General features: G+C 35.9%; 1 protein-coding gene across 2 annotated transcripts in view; it reads left to right on the top strand.

Annotated features, from left to right (window-relative positions):
- Positions 1-2,405: 2,405 nt before the first annotated feature.
- Positions 2,406-20,336, top strand: part of LOC149789515 (uncharacterized) — a 171,403-nt gene continuing 153,472 nt past the window's right edge. For both annotated transcript variants that reach the window (XM_089971563.1, XM_089971562.1), the window contains exon 1: positions 2,406-2,480. In XM_089971563.1, the coding sequence (XP_089827689.1) occupies positions 2,429-2,480 (52 nt within the window). In that variant the 5' untranslated portion in view covers positions 2,406-2,428. The remainder of the gene's footprint in view (positions 2,481-20,336) is intronic.

Genomic DNA, 20,336 nt, shown 5'->3' with positions numbered 1-20,336 from the left:
CTGACTACCAAATAAACCCGCGCATTGGATATCTCATATCTTTGCAGCGCATTGTAACTTTTCTTTTCAACAGTATTTTGTGTATAAGCTATAAGAAAAAGCATTGCATCGACACAACATCTCTGTCTTCACTGGTCTTTCACTAAACCCTCACAAATATATTCACCTTCTTTTTCCGTTGAATAGCGATACTTACATGTCCGCACATAGGTCTTCACGCTATCTTTCTCTGATACTCAAGCACACAGCCGAATTTTCAAAATAGCGCAGTCTAATTGTATATGTCTGGTAACAGAGATAAACAAACGACGCTTGACTCGGATTGCTCCCAAAACAGGTCATACAGGTTAGCACAATAAAATTAAATTTAAATGTATCAGAGGTTGTGTTCAGCACGCTATTAGGCAACCATTACTCGAATAGTTATTTAACATACATATTTCGCATATTAGTACTAGTTACCTGAGGAACGGTCTATTTTGTCTTATAATAGAAGTCATTTGACTCTTTTTTGTGATTTGGTGAAGGCTTGAGCAGGGTTTAGTGTAGGACGCGCGAATGCGGGATTCACACCAGTTTATAAGAATTCAGGCTGAAACAGTAACAGGATATTTCCGCACCATGTTTTCAAGCATTACATGTATATATTCGTTAAATTTCCCTTATTTCCAGAAATTTACATTCTATCATTAAGCACCCGGCCGTAAATATTCATTTACACAACAACCCTGGGTTGCGAAGCCTTACTAGCACAGTTTTTCTTGTTAATTTGCTACTAATGGATATTTATTTGCAAATACTGTATCTATCCCATTCTCCCCTCACAACACTCATCTAACCTGTATTTAAGGGGTCGTGACCAGGAATTCGTTAGGTTATGCGTCTTCCTCTTCAACTGTTTACAGAAAGTGTTTTCAAAAACAATCAATATTTGGCAATGTCGGTGCAATTGAACAAAGGACAGTGTTGGGGTGGAGGTATCCTTATTTCGAATATGTGGACAAGCAAGTAAATTCCGTATTTGGTCAAATGTGACCCAGCGGGTATGAGGAGATCGGAAGAAGAACACAATTTTGATTCAGTCGTTACAACAGATCTCTAAGGTTTTGGTTTCATTGGTCTAAACACTTCCGATCATAACACGTAAGATACTGGATAGATTGATATATAGCCGCGAGAAATCCAACTGTTTCGTCAATCTGCTTTGTTTATATTTGAACATTACTAAATAAACTTAATTACTGATAAAGGCAATAAATAAATACAAGCCAAGTACAAACATAAACACTCACAGTTACATATTAGATACAAAACTGCTGACAATTTATTTTCAATGAGTGCCTTAACGTGCGTGCAGGTTGTATTGTTATGACTCTACGGTCATCAATTACAGTCAGTAACACAAAGAACCAAAGCCAACAAATATTGTGAAACTTAACAAATAATTTAATTATCAAAAGTATAAAACGAAACTGAAAGAGGAACTTATATTAGTATAAAGTGAATCCAAAATAATCATGTACAGTTTTATTCAGGTTGAAAAGAATCGAATGTTCCGAATGAATTTCAGATCCTTGAATGTAATACATAATTTGTTCACGTTACGTTCCTCAAGTTATTCAGGTATCATTCTCATCTTAACCGTCACCATTGTATTAATATCATCGTCATCGAAAGTTATATGTTAATGTTATGGCCATTTATAATTTATGTGATTTCGTATTCCTAAAAGGTAATATCGGTCTATATATTGACCCGTGACGTATGTATATAGAACTGCCAAACTCTATAGACTGCTATACCATCTATGTATTGCTTATACATATTGCTCTAGTTCATCATATGTATATCAGAGATAAATAATCTTTCATGTACAGAGCAAAATATGGTTGTACTGTGACTCACTCACAATGTTGATCTATAGCATCAGACTTGCATTATACAAACGTTTATTTTACACTGTATGTCCTTGGTGCAGATAATCCGTTCAAACGAAATACGTTAATTGTGTGCATTAAACGTTATCTTCTGCTTCGAATTTTAAAAAATGGCTGCGCCCCTGTTATTTTAAAACGAAATGAGGCCCATTTAACTCAAATACTACAAGGAGTTTGAGATAAAATGCAGGATAAAAGGGGCTGGAATTTTGTTATTAAATATGTCTTGAGCCTTGTGTTTGTCTAATCTTAACATAGTGAATTAGGGCAGAGAACCAGACTAAACTAATAAATTCGCCGATTATATATATATATATATATATATATATATATATATATATATATATATATACACGTCACCAGATTTGTTCATTACTTCTAATAATAAATCCGAGCAAACTGTGCTCAGCTAACATATCAGTATTCAGCGACACGGCACAATCTAACATCGAACCAGTCTGTTGGGGCGTTGGTTGAAAACCTGAATGTGAATGCGCTATATTGGAGATAACTTGAATCATCGAGTTTGCCTTCACTTGTTCCGTAAGTTTTTCATTTGTATTTGCCTTGGCTAATGTTATGAAATATGTTGAACATGTTTTATATTGATTATATTTATGCCTGAAAATGTGTGCATCAATTAAGTGGAGAAACAGCAAATGTTGATTCATTGTACTGTAATAGCTTTATTTAGCAACAATTATGACACATCTTGTCGGTGATCTGTACAATTCTTGCCTTACTAATTCAGCCTTACCAGTTGCAAGCAAAGGTACATACCAGTAAACATTTAACGGGCTTGCAGTGCTCACGCGTTTCATTGAGGGTAATTTGCAGACGAAATATTTATGGCAGTGTTTCTCCTATTTCAAATTGTGACGTTTAATCATACAGTTCCTTCTGGACACAAACATAATCGCCATTTCTACGTTTACTATATTAATCGTCGTCCAATTCAAAATGATTTACCATCGAAAGTGTAAAATTAAGCTTACTAGAAACTAACTACCAAGATCATGACTAGCAACCATTGCATCTAATCTAGAAAAAAATCATTCTCTTCAAATCTTCTTTTTGTGTGTCAATATTAACGACTGTTTCATGCATTTTACCAGCAGAAAACCAATATCACACCCAACAAATACAACTGCCATAACCATCACCAACTCTTCCTAGTTGTTAGCTTTTTTCCATTCTTCCTCCCTTCCTATCCTTCATTACTTATATTTTTTTTATTTCCTAGTTGTTTGTTTCTACAACTTCATCTAAATGATTCTTAAATGCTCCTAACTGCGACCCAGTCATCTTGTTTATTATTTGAGTTATCTTGTTATAAATTTATATGGTATTTACCCTTGTCCAAAACAAATGGGGTTCAGGGTTGCCGAGCTATTTAAGGCACTCGCCTTTATATATTACTCACGCACCTCACTGTTGCCCTCCGGAATTTCTTTCACCAAAACATACTGGCCGCCGTGTATAGCGTATGGTGTGCTGAAAATGAATTAAAGTACCCAAACCCTAAACTAAAACGTATAAATCTTGCTGTATCCGTTACCTTATATTGTCGGTCATCGATGTCGACCTCTTCTGTGCCGTTACCAAGGTTAAAAACTAGCCACCCAAAGGAAAGAACGCTATACTATATATATATATATATATATATATATATATATATATATATATATATATATATATATATATATATATATATATAATATGATGTTTTGTTGCTCTTGTACATGTTCACTTTCAGTAATAATGAGCATACATTTTAAATAATGCATGAGAGATTCAGCTAACGAAAATCACTTAACGGTGGTCATTGTTTTCTATATAGAGTTCATTTAGTATCAAAAAATGTTCTACAAAGATATCATTAAAAATGCATTAACATACTAAAAGCACTATATGTCGACGAAAACAGGTAACCAAAATATGAGGCCATTATATATAGACGAAAACAGATTACCTGCATTGATTTGTTTTCAGATTTAGTAATTTGAAGTGAAACTGAATGATACATTATGAATTTAGAGAACAAACGTTTACATGAAATGCTTTAAATAATGATTATATTTATATTTCATCGTACGAGATCCTCATAATTAAGAGAATATAGATGTATGATGTTGAGGTGTGCTTTAACATGGATCTAAATCATACATTGTATAGAATAAAACTTTTCATTTTTTTAGAATGTAAGTTGTAAGTTTTATTTGGTACTAATATTATAGATTACAATACATAGTATAATGATGAATTCTACATAAATATAATGGAGACATCAACACACACACAACAACACACACAAACACACACACCACACCATCATATATATATATATATATATATATATATATATATATATATATATATATATATATATATATATATGTGTGTGTGTGTGTGTGTGTGTGTGTGTGTGTGTCTAACAGTTGTAATTTTCTAGTCTTTTCGGTAATTGATTAATGTTCGTTAAATAATATAATCATCGACATGCAGGATCACCAGAACTACTACATTACGCATCTGATTTATTTTTATTCAGCAAGTGCATATTGCAAATAAGAAAAAATAAGTTACAGTCAATATATAATGGTTGCTGGAACTATCAGCTGATTACGGTACAATGTGTACATGTACAGTGTTTCTCTCTACCCTCATATGCGCTTCAGAGACCTCAAATTTCTTTTATTTGACCCCCACGTTTGATGCCCGTTTGTTTATTACTCAGTCTGACGTCCAGTTTTGACGCCAAAGAGATTTTTGACTCTTAAGTTTGCAACCGTAGGAATGTCGTGATGTGATGTGATGTGATTTTGATTTTTAACGTAGCTTTAACAATTTTTCAGTCATATCGCTACGATGTCTGCAATGTGGCAGTTTATGGTGATGTCTAGCACTGGGGCATCATGCCGCAGACATGTATCATGATGACCGACCCAGTCACATTATCCTGACACCAGGCCGACCAGTCCTAACACTAACCTCTTAATGCTGAGCGCCAAGCGAGACAGCTGTTAGTACCATTTTAGTAAGTCTTTGGTATGACTCGGCCGGGATTGAACCCACGACCTCCCGCATCCGAGGCGGACGCTCTAACCACTAGGCCACCGGAGCGGTAAATGTACTGATGTACGTCTGACCTGCTAACGATTCTAGCACCACTTGTCTGAAACATAATTTGCTTAAAATATAAGCTTCTTCTGAAGAAAAAAAAGGTCACTACTAACCTGACCGAGAGTTGTGTTTACATACCGGAGGTCCCCGCTCCCTCTGCTGCTATCAATTTATCCAAAATTTTTATCAAGTCCAATACGATATCTTGTTCTAGGATCACGTAAATTTATTTTTATAAACCCGTGCCGTTGTTGATTGTGCATGTGAAAAGAAATTTCTGAATTTAATTATATCCATGTCACCGGTACACCAAGTTTGATGAATATTTCGCAACCTATGCGTATCAACTCCATTAAACATAACTAAAATATTACAGTTATCTCTGATTACTTTGGTATTTGTGTGTATCACTGAGTAACATAAATTACATCAGTGTTTTTATGTCTGCCACGTGAAAAAAATTCTGGCAGGGTTTGATTGTTTGTCCAGCATCACATCATCGTATACAACTAAATTATTAATAAATCTGTCTAAAATATCAAGGCTGGGTGCTTCATCAATATCGGTTATAAACTCTATAACATCATTATCTTCGTCCAGTAATCTTGCGTTTTCATTGAAATCTTTAAGTACATCATAACATCGTTGATCATCAACTGATGGTGTTACCAAATATAACTTATCCCATTTTAGCCATCTCATTATCAGATTAAGTAATAATTGCGTCTTACCCGATCCAGATGGACCTATTATTATCATTCTGATCGAATTTGGCAACACAGGATGGTGTTTAATTGGTTCTTATTTTCGTGTCGCTGAGAAATCAATTATATCCATATATAAATAATATGAATCTATATTGTTTACGTTGTAGAGTTAAAACTCCAACTAATGATCTATCTACGGTTACAACAATAAATGCGTGAATAGCATATGGTGGAAGGTGTGCAGTATGTAACAGAAAAAAGTTTTCTTTTTTACCCACAAAAGATGGTGGTGATATTGCTAAATTAATGTCAAATTTCCCAGGAACGCCATGGGCTAAATACCCTGGAGAAAAACATCTTCCAGGATATAATTATTGTGGTCCTGGTACTCGACTCGATATCAGGCTTGACAATCAGGATCAACCAAAACCAGATGAGTATCCCATAAATGATATTGATAAAGCATGTCACGTTCATGATGTGGCTTATAAAAATAAAGATCTACAACATAGGCATATTGCAGATGTGAAGTTGATTCATTCGCTAGATTCCATAAAAAATAAAAATATCAGAGAATCATTAGCTAATTGGTTAGTAAAATCTGCAATGAAAGGTAAACTCGTATTAGGGGCTGGTAATTAATTATAAATGGAATCAATTTATTATAGTCCAAGGGCATATTGGAGGGGTAAAGCAGGAATTGGTAAACTCGCTGATGCAGCAGCGGTTAAACAGTCTACTGCTAAAGCGTGGTTATCCAAACAAGCAATATGGCAAATTCACCTACCATCACCGAAACGAATTCAGCACGCGTATTTCGATGTTATCGTTCCTAATGAAGTTCATCAAGCAGATATTCTGTTTTTACCTTATGATACGATTAATGTACGTAGACGTCAAATAACCTACAAATACGCGTTAACTGTCATTGACGTTGCAAGTAGATATAAAGAGGCAGAACCATTATCAACGAAAACATCATCTGAAGAATCCGATGCGTTTGAACGAATTTATCAACAAGGACCATTACGATGGCCACAACTATTACAGGTTGATCCTGGCAAACATTTCTTGGTCCAGTATCATCTTTGATGAAGCAACATAATGTCAAAATCAGACGAGGACATACTGCAATTCATCGTGATCAGGCAATTGTTGAACAATTAATCGAACACTTGCTGAACGGTTATTTGGATATCAATACGCGAAGGAATTCATTCAAGATAAAAGATCTCGCGAATGGGTGGCAAGATTACCAAGTGTGATAGCTGCATTAAATAATGAGATTACTCGAACAACCAATATGAAACCTTAACGCAATTACCCCCCAAAAAATATACATGTACAACGACGTGATTTTTCAACACAGCCAGTATTAGGTAATGTGACCGTAAGATATTTATATGAACAAGGTGAACTTGAAGGTGGTAATAAAAGAGCAACTGATCCTATTTGGAGTATTACGACACACAAGATATCTAACGTAACAAGATGCACTGGTAGACCATCAACCTACAGACTAGATTCAACTGCTCCTCAACGTGGATTTGTACGTGAACAACTACAAATAATTCCCGAGGACACTCAATTATCACCGCAATCACTTAACTAGCACCCCTACGTCGATTACATTCAATACAGGTCAGCATTGTGTTTTCTCGTGTATGACCAAGATGGTTATCTTTCCTATCTACAGTAAATTGTCTTGGATCATTTTTCAGATACCGCCATATCATTATACAATTACAACTTGCACAGTGATTATTCTGCTGCTGTTTCAGCGTATTAATAAATTCAACGTCAAGATCAAAGTCGCGTTTATTTTTTTTATCACACTGTTTATAACCAGCTAAGTTTTTCTTATTATGTCACCGCCAACATCATCGTCATTGATCACTGACTCGTCCAGGATAACACTTCGTAGCTGAGATATTCTTCTGACTCTAGATACTGCGAGATGAACCAAATGTGACCACTCGATACGATCATCGACGATCCAAACAGCTGTACCAGTAATAGTTAATCCTTGAGATGAATGAATCGTCATCGCGTATCCTAGCGTCCACGGTGATTTATTTGTTTTAGCGCATCTTCAACAACATTGACACCAACTGCGACAATATCATTCAACACTAAATTCTGTTTCTCGATCTGTCCTGGTATATCAACGGCAATATTTTGTCATCGTGTATCTGCTGGTCGATAACATAACGGAACTGTAATCGTTGGAAACTTTTCTCGTTGTAACTGAAACAACTGCAGAAGTGTGTCTCTGACTATCTTTCTACTTGCAACTATCAAATTGTTTAATCTCCACGCGCGCAAAAAGTCGTTCATGGGTGTTTCTGAAATCACTTCACGTATTACTTCACATTGAATTTTATTCGACTGTAGTCAGATTAATTTTTTAAAACCCCTTACTTCTGGATCAAGTGCTCTATGATCATCAGTCACTTCTTCGAAGTGCTCAACAAAATCATTCAGCCATCCATGTGGAGATGGCCCAACAAAAGTTGGTGGTTGACCGTGGTCGCCACACATTATCATAGCAGTATTTCTTGTTAACAGCCAATCAAGAAACGTTTTTAATGTTTCTAACGATACTGTACATATTTCATCCCAAACGATAATCCTCGGAATATATTTTTCACCCATTCTTGAAGAAGTCCAAGCATCACCCTTCCATCGGAAGAAGCTGTGATAAGTACACGATTGTACCCCTCGTTGTTTCATCCCTCGCGCGAGTCTATGTGTAGGAGTTAAAACGATCATATCTGAATTCTGAAATAATTCGATTACTCGAGTCGTCTTACCAGAACCCTCTGGTCCGTTCAGATAAACCGTTTTATTTCTGGTTATTGGATCGTACACCGATGGTGCAGAAGATAGCTTTAATGTTTGATATTTTTTACAATAAATATATTTAACCGTAACCTCAGCGAATTCGGAATAATCGAGTATGTTTTCTTTTTTTATTCTCCACGAACCCCACTGTGCACAAGTATCGATATATAGTTGTTCTAACAATCCTGAATATTTTTTATTGATATAAAACGAGTCCGTGGCAACTCTGACAGCGAGTGTAGAAACCTTATTTATCACCGATAACAGATTTATTGAAACATGTGCGAGCATCGATGATCTTAAATGAGTATACTGAGGTGAATCACCGTCCATGTAGCTCACGATTGTGCCTAGTTTAGTTCCATTTGACAAGAAAGCTATTTCTCGACTTATATAAGTGTTTTTCTTCGTTGTATCAGCGATTATAAAATCTAACTCAGCATCGTCCATGATCAATCTTGCGCAATGTCGTTTATGATCGTATGATCCTCCTTGAGTGAACTTGTCAATTATTTTTCTGTCAAGATCTTTCGTAATTTTATTCTTGTAATCTGTTTTATCCGGGTTTTCATCAGAATACTGTTTCTGTTGTGGTAACCGAACTTCTGTTTGTTTCCGATATGATATAATTGCTTCGCTGATCGTCAACGATATTAACATCGCACAATCAAGCATATACCGTAACAGTACTATTGGTGCCCACATTTTTTCTGAAAAATGTTTTCCAAACCAAACATAACAAATTGGATGAAGTCCCATAACAAACTCGAATGACTCGATACAAGCGAATCCAGTCAGATCAAAATCCGGTAATGGTCCATTTATTGATACTCGTGTCATTTCATGCGTCTAATGACCGAATCGCTCAAAGTACACAGAACAATCTCCGTACCCGAGAAAACTTCCGGGATAACACGCGACCATATCAGCCGAAATAACATCTCTGTGATCGTATTTAGTATTCCATAATCCACCGTGTCCGTATTCGACACAACTGGATATTATGTCATTGAAAAAATCAAATCTAGTTGGTTTCCACGAATTTTTCTTTCTAGCAAAATGAGCCGCAACTGACGGAACAGTAAAACAGTTGGTCAATAGTTCGTCAGATTTCTCATTTTCTCATGGAGAAGACCTTTTCAATAAATAACGCTTTAGGTCGTACAAACTGATCAATTTTTTTTCTTCCACAGATTATTCGTCGTTAGAACTCTGAAATAACCATACTGACACAGGATCGTCTTTACTTATTTCGTTAACAAAATCAAACATGTCTCCGGGGTAAATTTTAACAGTTCGATTTCGTGGAAACACTGTTACTGCGCTAGTCCAAGCGTATGCGTTATGATCAATAATTTCGATAGAAGCACCTTCTGATTTATATTTTGATTCAAACAATATTTCTCCTGTTATAGTTGCTACGGTTATTGGGAACTTTAGTTTTTTCCCTGGTTCAGCCACATCTTTCATTGACGCCCCTGTATCTTTAACCATTTCTCCCCACGTGTTTATTATTTTACGTCTTTTATCCGTTAAGCCGTTTCCACCAGTCGAAACTGTAAAATGTTCTATTACTCGTTCAGCCACACAGTTTATTTTTGAAAATTTCATCGGAGCCAGTTTATCAACGTTGGTTTTTTCATTTATCACATAGGTTCCATAAATAACCGCGGTCACAGGATACGCTCGCTCATAATATGGGTTGTCAATGCCAGTCAATAGACCTGGTTTGGAATCTTTATTTAGTATGACAGTTTTTCAGCCTTGTGTACAGTATCATATTTGACACGGATAATCCAATTACCTGTTTCTGTTAGCACGACAAATTTTATTCTGAAAAGATATTTGCAATTATCAATGTAGTTAATGATAGCTCTGCTCGTTCGTCATTCATCGTAGCGTCGAAGACACCGTTGCGTATAATCTTGAACGTTGACCATACATGAGATGCACCATCTGTGTGAAATTCTTTCTTGGCGCCGTGAATTTTATTAATAAACTTATTTTTCGGATCAACCATATCTCGCATCGGTAGGTCGGGAGATATTCTGTAGAGATTAAATTTATCTGCGCTCTAGGGCTTGATTAGGGACAATCTATCGAACTCGCTCATATTATATTTCAAACAAGTATTTAAATGAAAAATATTATATATATTGTCTCACTGCAAATGGTTGATGACCGGTTCATTAACTCACTGTAATAAATCCTGTAAAAACGAATTCTGCGGACAACATTCACAATATGTTCGTAATGGTAGTTTAGGACCAATACCGTGTCTGCGATGTGGTGTCGGAGTCCGGGGGAAGACACAGTTATGTGCTTGTTGTGGTGGTAAGCGATACAGGGAACTTAAAAGATATTATGATAAACAAAAATAATGACAGTGACAGAGTTATAAAACGTGAAGAGGATTATTTAAATAAATTCTCAGACAAATTATGATTTAAACAAATACTATTATTATATAAATGGAGCAAAATATGAACGAGTTTGTGAAGCATCCTATCATCAAGAATTACGAATCAAATCGTAATGGTGTGATCAGAAATTGCAGGTTGAAGAGAGCAGTTGGTGTTATTAGTAATACATGTTATCTGACGTTCAATGCTGATGGGAGAAAACATTATTTCTGTCATCGATTCATATACGAGTGTCACAAGGGGTTGATCAAAGGTGGTTTTGTGATTGATCATATTGATAGAAATAAACTTAATAATAATTTATCCAATCTGAGATTTGTCACGCAAAGTCAGAATTGTAGACTTGGAAACACCGGTTGTAATAATAAGAGTGCCAAAGCAGTCTTATCTATAAATTTAGAGACGGGTGAAGAGAGAATATTTAAATCGATGTATGCAGCTGGCAAATATTTTAATATTGAAAGGTTTTCAATACATTCTGTCGCGGAAAATATCAGTAGATCCACTTTTTCTAAAAAATGTGATCAAAGAATCATCTTCCGATATCAGTGATGGAGATACGTCGTCAAATTACCTCGAATTATATTTATTAACTATTTATTTAATATTTGGGTCTATAGTATACGAACAGACTACTTACCTGAAGAAGGAGATAACTCCGTTGAGCATACTTATTTAATTGAGTTACTTCCCTTTTACCTTGTCACGGATCTGCATACCTGTTTACGATTGTAAGCGGAAAATTGTTGCACATAAATATAAATTTGTAAATAATATTTTTTCTGTGTGTTTCTAAAGTCAGTTGAGTTCGACAAAACCGTATTTAATTTTGATCTTTCTAGAGCTGGCTAACGGGAAGAATATCAGTTATTTTCCGTTGTCTTACAGGAATAGTATCAATTATCTTCCTTATATCAGTGACTGTATTTTGCACAAACAATATATTTTTTTTTTATTAAATTCGTTCGGTTTTCCTGGTTCGCTACGATGTCTATAGTGTAGCAGTTTGGTCCATTTATCGATACTTGTGTTATAGTGATGTATGTTTTCTGCGATAATAACAAGTAGCCGAATCGTTCGGTTTTCCTGGTTCGCTACGATGTGTACAGTGTGGCAGTTAGCCAGAACGTTTTTCCGGTACATATGTTATCCCGAAAAATAACTAACTTTCCAAATCTGACTTATTAAGCAGAAATACGTTTCATCTGTGTGCAGAACTGAAAAATTTATTTGTTTTATCCAATGATTTAATATTAACTTTGTAGAGATAGAGATTTCTTCAGTGATGGTTAGCTATATAATAACTTTTAAAGCGTATATAATCAGATTAGGAACCATAGCGCAGCTGATTCTCATTCTGGGGGTCTCCAGTTCGAATCTCATAAAGGACATACTGTCGACGGTACCTATGGTAGGGTTTTTCCTATATAAAAGTGGGGGCGGCAGCAGCACATGTACATCTCAAACTATGAAACCGTAGTGTGTTTAGCAGCCCCGGGATTTTCTCCTAAGGGGTGTACATGGCGCATAGACAATCTTCTGAATATTATACCATTCGTTTAGGTTAGAAAAATTCTCCGGAGATATGTCTATGACGCCCCCAAAGTAAACAGTAGCGTGGACGTAAAAGCTCTAAGTCACATGAGTACCCACAAAAAAATTTAGAAAAAATGTTTGGCTAAAAGAAACGATCATGGGATGCCGAGAAAAGACCATAAGAAAAGTCTGAAACAAATGATCCCATGGAGACACACAGGTCAGTGCAGGAACCCATGAAATTGATAACCGCTCATCATGCTACTGTTTATTTTTGTTAAAATTTATTTATTCTGAAGTATTTAATTCTGAAATATTTTTTATTTATTCTGAAATATTTTTTATTTGATCGATTTGAATACCAATCACCCCTTCAGGATTAACAAACTAATTCATTTACATGATTTGAGTACCAACCACCCCATCAGAATTAACAAACTGATTGATTTATATGATTTTATGTACCATTTACCCCATCAATTTCTGAATAAATAAAATATTTCACAATAAAATATTTCAGATTATATTAATTATTTCAGATCATAATAATTATTGTAATTTGCACAATTTTAAGTACCATTTACCCCATCAAAACAAACAATCTGATTGATTTGCACAATTTTACGTACAATTTTACCCGTCAAAATTAACAATCTGATTGATTTACACGATTTTAAGTACCAACCACCCCATCAATTTCTTAATAAATAAAATATTTCAGAATAAAATATTTCAGATTATAATAATTATTTCAGAATAAAATATGTCAGATTATAATAATTATTTCAGAATAAAATATTTCAGATTATAATAATTATTGCAATTTGCACAATTTCAAGTACCAACCACCCCATCAAAACAGACAATCTGATTGATTTGTACAATTTTAAGTATGATTTACCCCATCAAAGCAATCAATCTGATTGATTTACATGATTTTAAGTACCAACCACCCAATCAATTTCTGAATAAATAAATATTTCGGAATAAAATATTTGAGATTATAATAATTATTTCAGAATAAATAAAATATTTCTGAAAAATCATTAAGATTTCACATACAGATTCACTATCAATTCCTCTCCCCTCAGGTCAACTAAGCGTCCGAAGTGGTCTGTGAACTTAAAATTTATTTGTGTTAACATATTATTATGACACCGCAGATATACAGGATTGGTTGGTACTTGCACGATGAAATACTCAGGGGAAACCTGTGGTGTGAACGTGTATAAAATGCATCCTTGTTGAGCCTGATTTGATTTTCCAAGATCTATTTGATAGTTGCCATCGATCACATCACAAACGAGATTAACCGCGATTGTCGATGTCATATTAACGATTCCTGGTGAAATATGTCTGCCTCCGCCGTATGGATCATTGTCATGTCCGAGAACAGGCGGAGGTGGTGCGATATTTCTCCATGATTCGATGATTTTAGGAAAATTTGTATCCATATTTTTTTTAGTTCATTTTTCTTAAATGTTGGTACCACAAATGTAAAATCTTTATCTTCATATTCTTTTTCTGTTATTCTGTAATAATTGATAAATGGCTTTCTAGGGCGGGGGAAAGGAACATTACGAGCAACAATTGCATGATCACGTACTTCCCTAATGAAAGTTTCATTAACATAATTATAATCTGATTCCAATTGATTTTGATGTTTTATTGACTCAACGATCTGTTGTTTTGTATCATCATTATAATGTTGCGATAACGACAAAAACAAATTTTGTATATTATCGATTGATTGTTTGACCTCAGAATCAATAGGGCCAGAATACATTCCATAAACGTCCAACTATCTTATTTCACCACTAAAAGTATAAACTTTATATTCACGGGTTCCGTTCCACGGATAAAAATTTCGGTATTTAGGAGCTGTTATAAATTTCTTTTCTTTTATTGTAAAATCATCCCGACGTGGTTCTGGTGGTCCATGATATTCTGGCACAATATCAGGCCAACCTAGTAAGGATCTTATCGATGATTGATAAATATCAACGGCGTAATCAGGTGAATGTATCTCAACCGTAGAAGATAGCGTCGGCTCATGAACTTTAATTGATATTTTTGCTTCTTTTCCCGTTATTGATTTTATTCTACGCGCAAATTCTTCATTGATTTGCTCAATCTCATAACTGCCAGTTGGTATTCCCACAACGACCCAGTCAGGTGTTCAATCATGTTTAATTGTATTAGCAAATACAAGCGAATTATTTGCTGGTGTACCGTTAAATGATTTCGATCTGATATTTGTCCAACTGTAATATACTCGTAATTCTGCCAGTGCGATTTCTTTTGCTGGAATCGCAGTTGGAAAACTAACGTTAAATTCAGGGTTAATCGAACTTACTGAGATCATCGCTGTTTTCAGCGGAGTTGTTTGTCACGATCCGCTGGAGTAGCTCTAGTGATGTCATTATTTAATATATTTGTGCCCTTAATACCAGCACAGTTGTATATTTTAATCATTTCTGTAAATTCAAAATCAGACATAATTCCATCATTAAGACCTGTTGATAACAACCAAGATAACTTCGAGTATGCTACCGTCGCCGTGTGCAAAATATAATCGGATAATTTTTTATTCGTGCAAGTACTTATCTTTTTTGCAATGATATTTAGCACACCTGCAATTGATGTTGTAGCTGAAATACAGATTGTGTTGCGGTTAATTTCTTATCAGCTGCTTCTAGGATAAATATTTCTTCGTTTCCGCTATTTAATATGATAGACACAACTCCAGAAAACTTGTCGGTGGAATGACGCCATGGGTACGTTGTAAAAATCTAGAATTTCGCAGCACTGAACACAGACAGCGTGTACACGCCAGTGACTGTTGCGGTATATTTAATAGTTTTTTTTTTGTTGCTGTGACCATGTTGCGAATCCGGATGACACCGTGTATACGATATTGGTAATATGCCCGGGAGTTATTCCGGCTGAAATTTTAATCAGACTAATTTTGTTAACGATATCAGGCATTCCACTTACGACATCTTCTAGTGTTTTCTTAGTTGTGTCTAGGTTAGTTTTGACATCATAAAGTTTTATGTCAACGGCTTGCGGAGTGCCGAAGAATTTATTTATGGATTCATCTGTTTTTTGAAAATTTCTTCGAAATCTTCCATAAACGCCTACGTGCACATCATACTCTTCCCGCAACGTGGATAATTTACCGTCAACGGTGCTGTGCTCGGTCGCAACGTGGATAATTTACCGTCAACGGTATTGTAGTTAACGTCTACATAATTTTTGTCGCGGCATCTTCGTCGGATGTTGGATCTCTTAAAACTACTATCCTGTTTCCGTTCATGTTGAGTTCACCTGTCATTGTGTCGCCGGTGTTTCTTACACGATTAGAAATGCTTCTTGCAATTTCATCTCCGATGGTCATAAACGATATGTTTGAATCCCTGATTCTACCGTCGTCAGTAAACACAGGAATGTTATCCGTGACCGCACCGAGTACTCGTCGAACTATATCATTCCATTTGATTTTGCTCGTTTTTAGTTTTCCGTATCGGTCCTGAAAAAGAACAACCTCATCTGGGTCAACTCCAGCCAGATTCATAATATCATCTAGTTCATCTTTAGTCGCGTACTTCGACAAATCAATGTCGGATTTTTTTTCTTACTCGTAGAAGATCTTCCGTAGATATCAACCATTATAATTTAAGATCTGTTCAAAAACGAAGCGGTTACTTGTATAATCATGCACGACTTTTTGAGGTGGCGCGAAGGACTTTGATATAGCGTCAGGTACATTAATTACTTCACTGCCGCATATTGACGGATCCGTCATTGTTTGTGTTGGTAGCGTTGAATACCAAACCGCTGCGTGAAGTGGTGCGACATACTTGATAAACTCACGAGGTGGAGCTAACCCATACGAATCGAAATAAACGATTCCACGTGGATCAATTGCGTATGCGGTCCAATGAGTACCAGGTTCTGAATTATCATCGAGATTAATAATACCTGTTTCAGCGCTGTTTGGCCGGTCCGGCAATTGATCTCGCATAAAAATACCTCTGAAGATTTTTCTTTTCAGTTGTTGAACAGCATCAAGTAAATCAAAATTTGATGCTAGAATAATTAAGGAAGTGATCCTGTAAGCCTCAGACCTCTTCCCCAACGAGATCCCGGTAATCTTAATCCGGTCCCTCCTTTTTTTAATCCTCGCCCTGTTGGTTTCTTTAGAGCCATTCCAGCAGCGGTTCCAACAGCATCTTACGCGGCTGCTTTTGCTACGGCAGGTGCCGCTGCGGAAATTAATTCTGGAATAGCCACGAGAAGTGGAAAAATACCGCCTGTTTTAATTGAGTCTTTAACCGCACCCGCAGAGAGATTAAGTTTGACGCCTGTTTTTGATTGATTAGCGCTGTTGAAATGCTTAAGTTGACTTTCTGATAATGATAATTTATTTTGACCGCCCGTGATCTGATCTCGCTTTAGTGATAATTTCATTCCGCAGTTTTTTGCTGAATTTAATTGAAGGTTTTTAATCTGACCAGGAGTCAGACTGACACTAACGTGATGATATGGCATTTTATGATAATACTCGTGTTTTTAAATAACATGATTAAATATTTTCCGCTGGTGCATCAACGACTCTGATTCGACCACTACCACCTTCAAGTAACATCGCTTTGTCGCTGAGTATAACAGAGTATAACTCTGTAGGTGCCGCGAATAAGGGGTCAACGAACTATATCAGGAGGAGGGTCAGTAACACGAGCTCGAAAGTGTATATCAACAACAGATTGCTTGGATAAATCAAGATGCTCCAGCGAAAAGTAATAAATCGGATACAGATTTGTAAAATCTAACTGTGATATTTGCAGCCCAGTATCCATATTTTGATCACGTCCCATAAATGACATCAAACGATGATATGCACGCGCTACGTGATTTTGACCAAAATTTAACAATATATCTTCAGCTGGTTCTTGATGTCCATTTATCCGCAAGGAAACTTCATCAACTCCAAGTTTGTCAAATATCATATATGAACGTTCTTATCTATTTCGTCCGATTATTATTTTGCAGCGCGATAAAAATATGTCGTGGCGCAGACACACCCTGTTGTGATGCTATATTCCAAGTGAATAAACCATTAACAGTACTTTGAATAGCATCTGTAGTTACTGTCAACCATGATAACAATGATTTACCGCCTGAATCCATAAAAGAGAGTAATTTTTGTTCCTCAATAATTGATGGAGTCATTACTGGCATCCACAATGAAAGTTTTGTCAGTATTACTTTACCAGCATCACCAGCAGGTCTCCATATTGCATCATTATCATCACCTTTTTTTACGAGCACAACTGTGTGTTTAGCCCGGAAGATAACTTTCCTAACATTTCTGCAAAATCCAAAGATATGGGATAATGGAATCGCGCATGAGAAATTTCTACGATTACCTTTTAACATCTATCGTCGTGATGAAAATCCTAAGTTGAACTCTGAATTAGCAGCATAAACAACTGGCCACACATCAGCATTAGCGTTATCGGCAAAATTTCTTGGTCGTCTTATATCATACGGTCTGTGATCTGAGTGATCAGAAGTGTCTTTGGCGAACATCATTGTCGGACCGGCTGATCTTGTATACTCATCTGCATATCTTGCTAGACCTATTATCGCTGTGGCAACATCAGCGTCTTTTTGAATCGATTCAATATTTCTTCCATCAATCATGTATGTGGCACAGTCAAACAACGCCATAATACCGTTGTTAACAAAACCGATTCTAACATCACCTCCGTACTCAGTATCATCTGCTTTTATTATTTCACCTTCTACTTCAATAAACGCTTCGGCGGGTAAGAAATATCTACTTGTATCCTGAACTTGTAATTCGATTCGACCACGTATATTTGGTTGTCGTGCGTCATAAGAATAAAATTGATAATCGCGTATTGATTCGTCTTTGAGAACGGGTGCGTCTATATCAAACGCTGGATCGGATACACGTTTAAACATTTTATTATAATTGCCATGATCTAAATCATGGTCGCCTTGACTTGCCAAGGACACGAAGACCGCTTCCTGCTATTAAACCTGAAGCTACATTTTTTCCGCTTCTTCAGATAATTCCGCTAGTTTTTTATTTGCGGCTTGATTTATTATTTTACTGACATTTGCGGGCATAACTTCAGTGCTGGCCAGTTTCATTGGTTGCTGCTGTTTTCTTCGTACTAATCGAGCTAGTCTGTCCTTGACTGTCGAGAACGCTTTACTGGTAAGATTACCAATCGCGCCAGGAATTGTATCACGAACAGCCTCAATAGCCTTCATCCCTAATTGTTTTGCAATCGGTATTGCTTTTGGAGCCATCCTTCTAAATAGACCCTGAACAGTATCACCAAGTCCATCTCCGTAAATTGTTTTTTAATTTGGCAGTCGTGAGTTTACTACCCTGACCATGATCGGTCCACGTTGAGCAGTGTGTATAATCATTTTTATATACTGATTAATTAATTGTTTAGTCGCAGTGATAATCATCAGCAATTTCATCAATAAGAGAACGATAAATACTGCGATCCATAATACCGCCTTGAAATAATCTTCGACAAATATCAGATATTTCATTAACAATTTCTGATGAATTATTCCCAGCTCGTTTTCATCCAATCAATATTTCTAGTAGTTCTACGTCAAAAAGAACATTGTTATGACAGGTAATAAGACCACTTCCCTGAGTAACCAAAGGAAAACCGCTTCCAGTGGCACCTGATTCTTCTGGAGGTTTTGACAGTTTTTCCTTTCTTTTTACATCCTGTACAAGATCTTTATACTCTGGATCATCAGTATTAATACTTGATTTTTTACATGCAAAATATAATGTAGGAACCCAAAGTTTAGGAGCTATTGATTTAACATATTCAGGTTTCACATATTTTTCTCTGCTTTTATAATGAAACAAAGCAATATTAACTAATTTATCTCTGTCATTAAAAGTTTTGAGAGCTTCATCGGTAAATATATTTACAGGCTGAGTATTTTTTTTTATTGGTTTTATCAGTCTGTTTCAGAGGCTGAGGAAGTTGATAAGAAGATTCTCGCGGTGGAGAAGATTGTTGTTGTTCTGCTTGTTTCAGTGCCTCTCTGTAAAGTCTCTTTACTCTTTCGTCAAGACTTCTGTATTCTAGATCATCATCTCTGGCTTGTTTTTTGTTTTTATATACAAGATATATCCATTTAATAAGATTATCATCACTTTTAAAATACCAGATTTATTAAATATGCCAATAAATATTTTTCCAGGTAGTTCTTCATTTTTAGTATTTCTAATATCCTTGACAATCCCTTTCCTAAATTTGTTAACCAATTTTACGTTTTCTTTTACTGGTTTATATGTAAGTTCTTTTTTTCACGTCGTCGATTTCTTCACCAGTACCTTCAAGTATTTCTTCGCCGACGGGTTGAAGTTGAGCTGCAGCTATTTCAGTTGGAAGATCTCGTAAAATCTTTCTTGTTTTCTTGTTTCTTTCTGCTATTTTTTATCTGCGCAGCGGTTCGTTTTAATACTTGAAGAATACCCTTCTTTTTCTTCTCCTCGTCCTCGTCATCCTCATCATCCTTAAAATCTCCCCATACAGCTTTTGTAGTAATTGTTGTAATGGGTTTAAATATCTGTTCTGTGCCTTCTGTAAATTCAACTTGGGCTTCTTGACGTTGTGGCAATTTTTGTCTAACAGAATCACGGACAGGAATAAATGTTTTGATTGATTTTAGCCTCTCTCGAGCTAATC

This window comes from Sinohyriopsis cumingii, chromosome 10 (genome assembly GCF_028554795.1).
Source record: "Sinohyriopsis cumingii isolate HCF-2022 chromosome 10, ASM2855479v2, whole genome shotgun sequence".
Classification (NCBI taxonomy): Eukaryota; Metazoa; Mollusca; class Bivalvia; order Unionida; family Unionidae; genus Sinohyriopsis; species Sinohyriopsis cumingii.
This window is presented reverse-complemented; position numbering and strand designations above follow the sequence as displayed.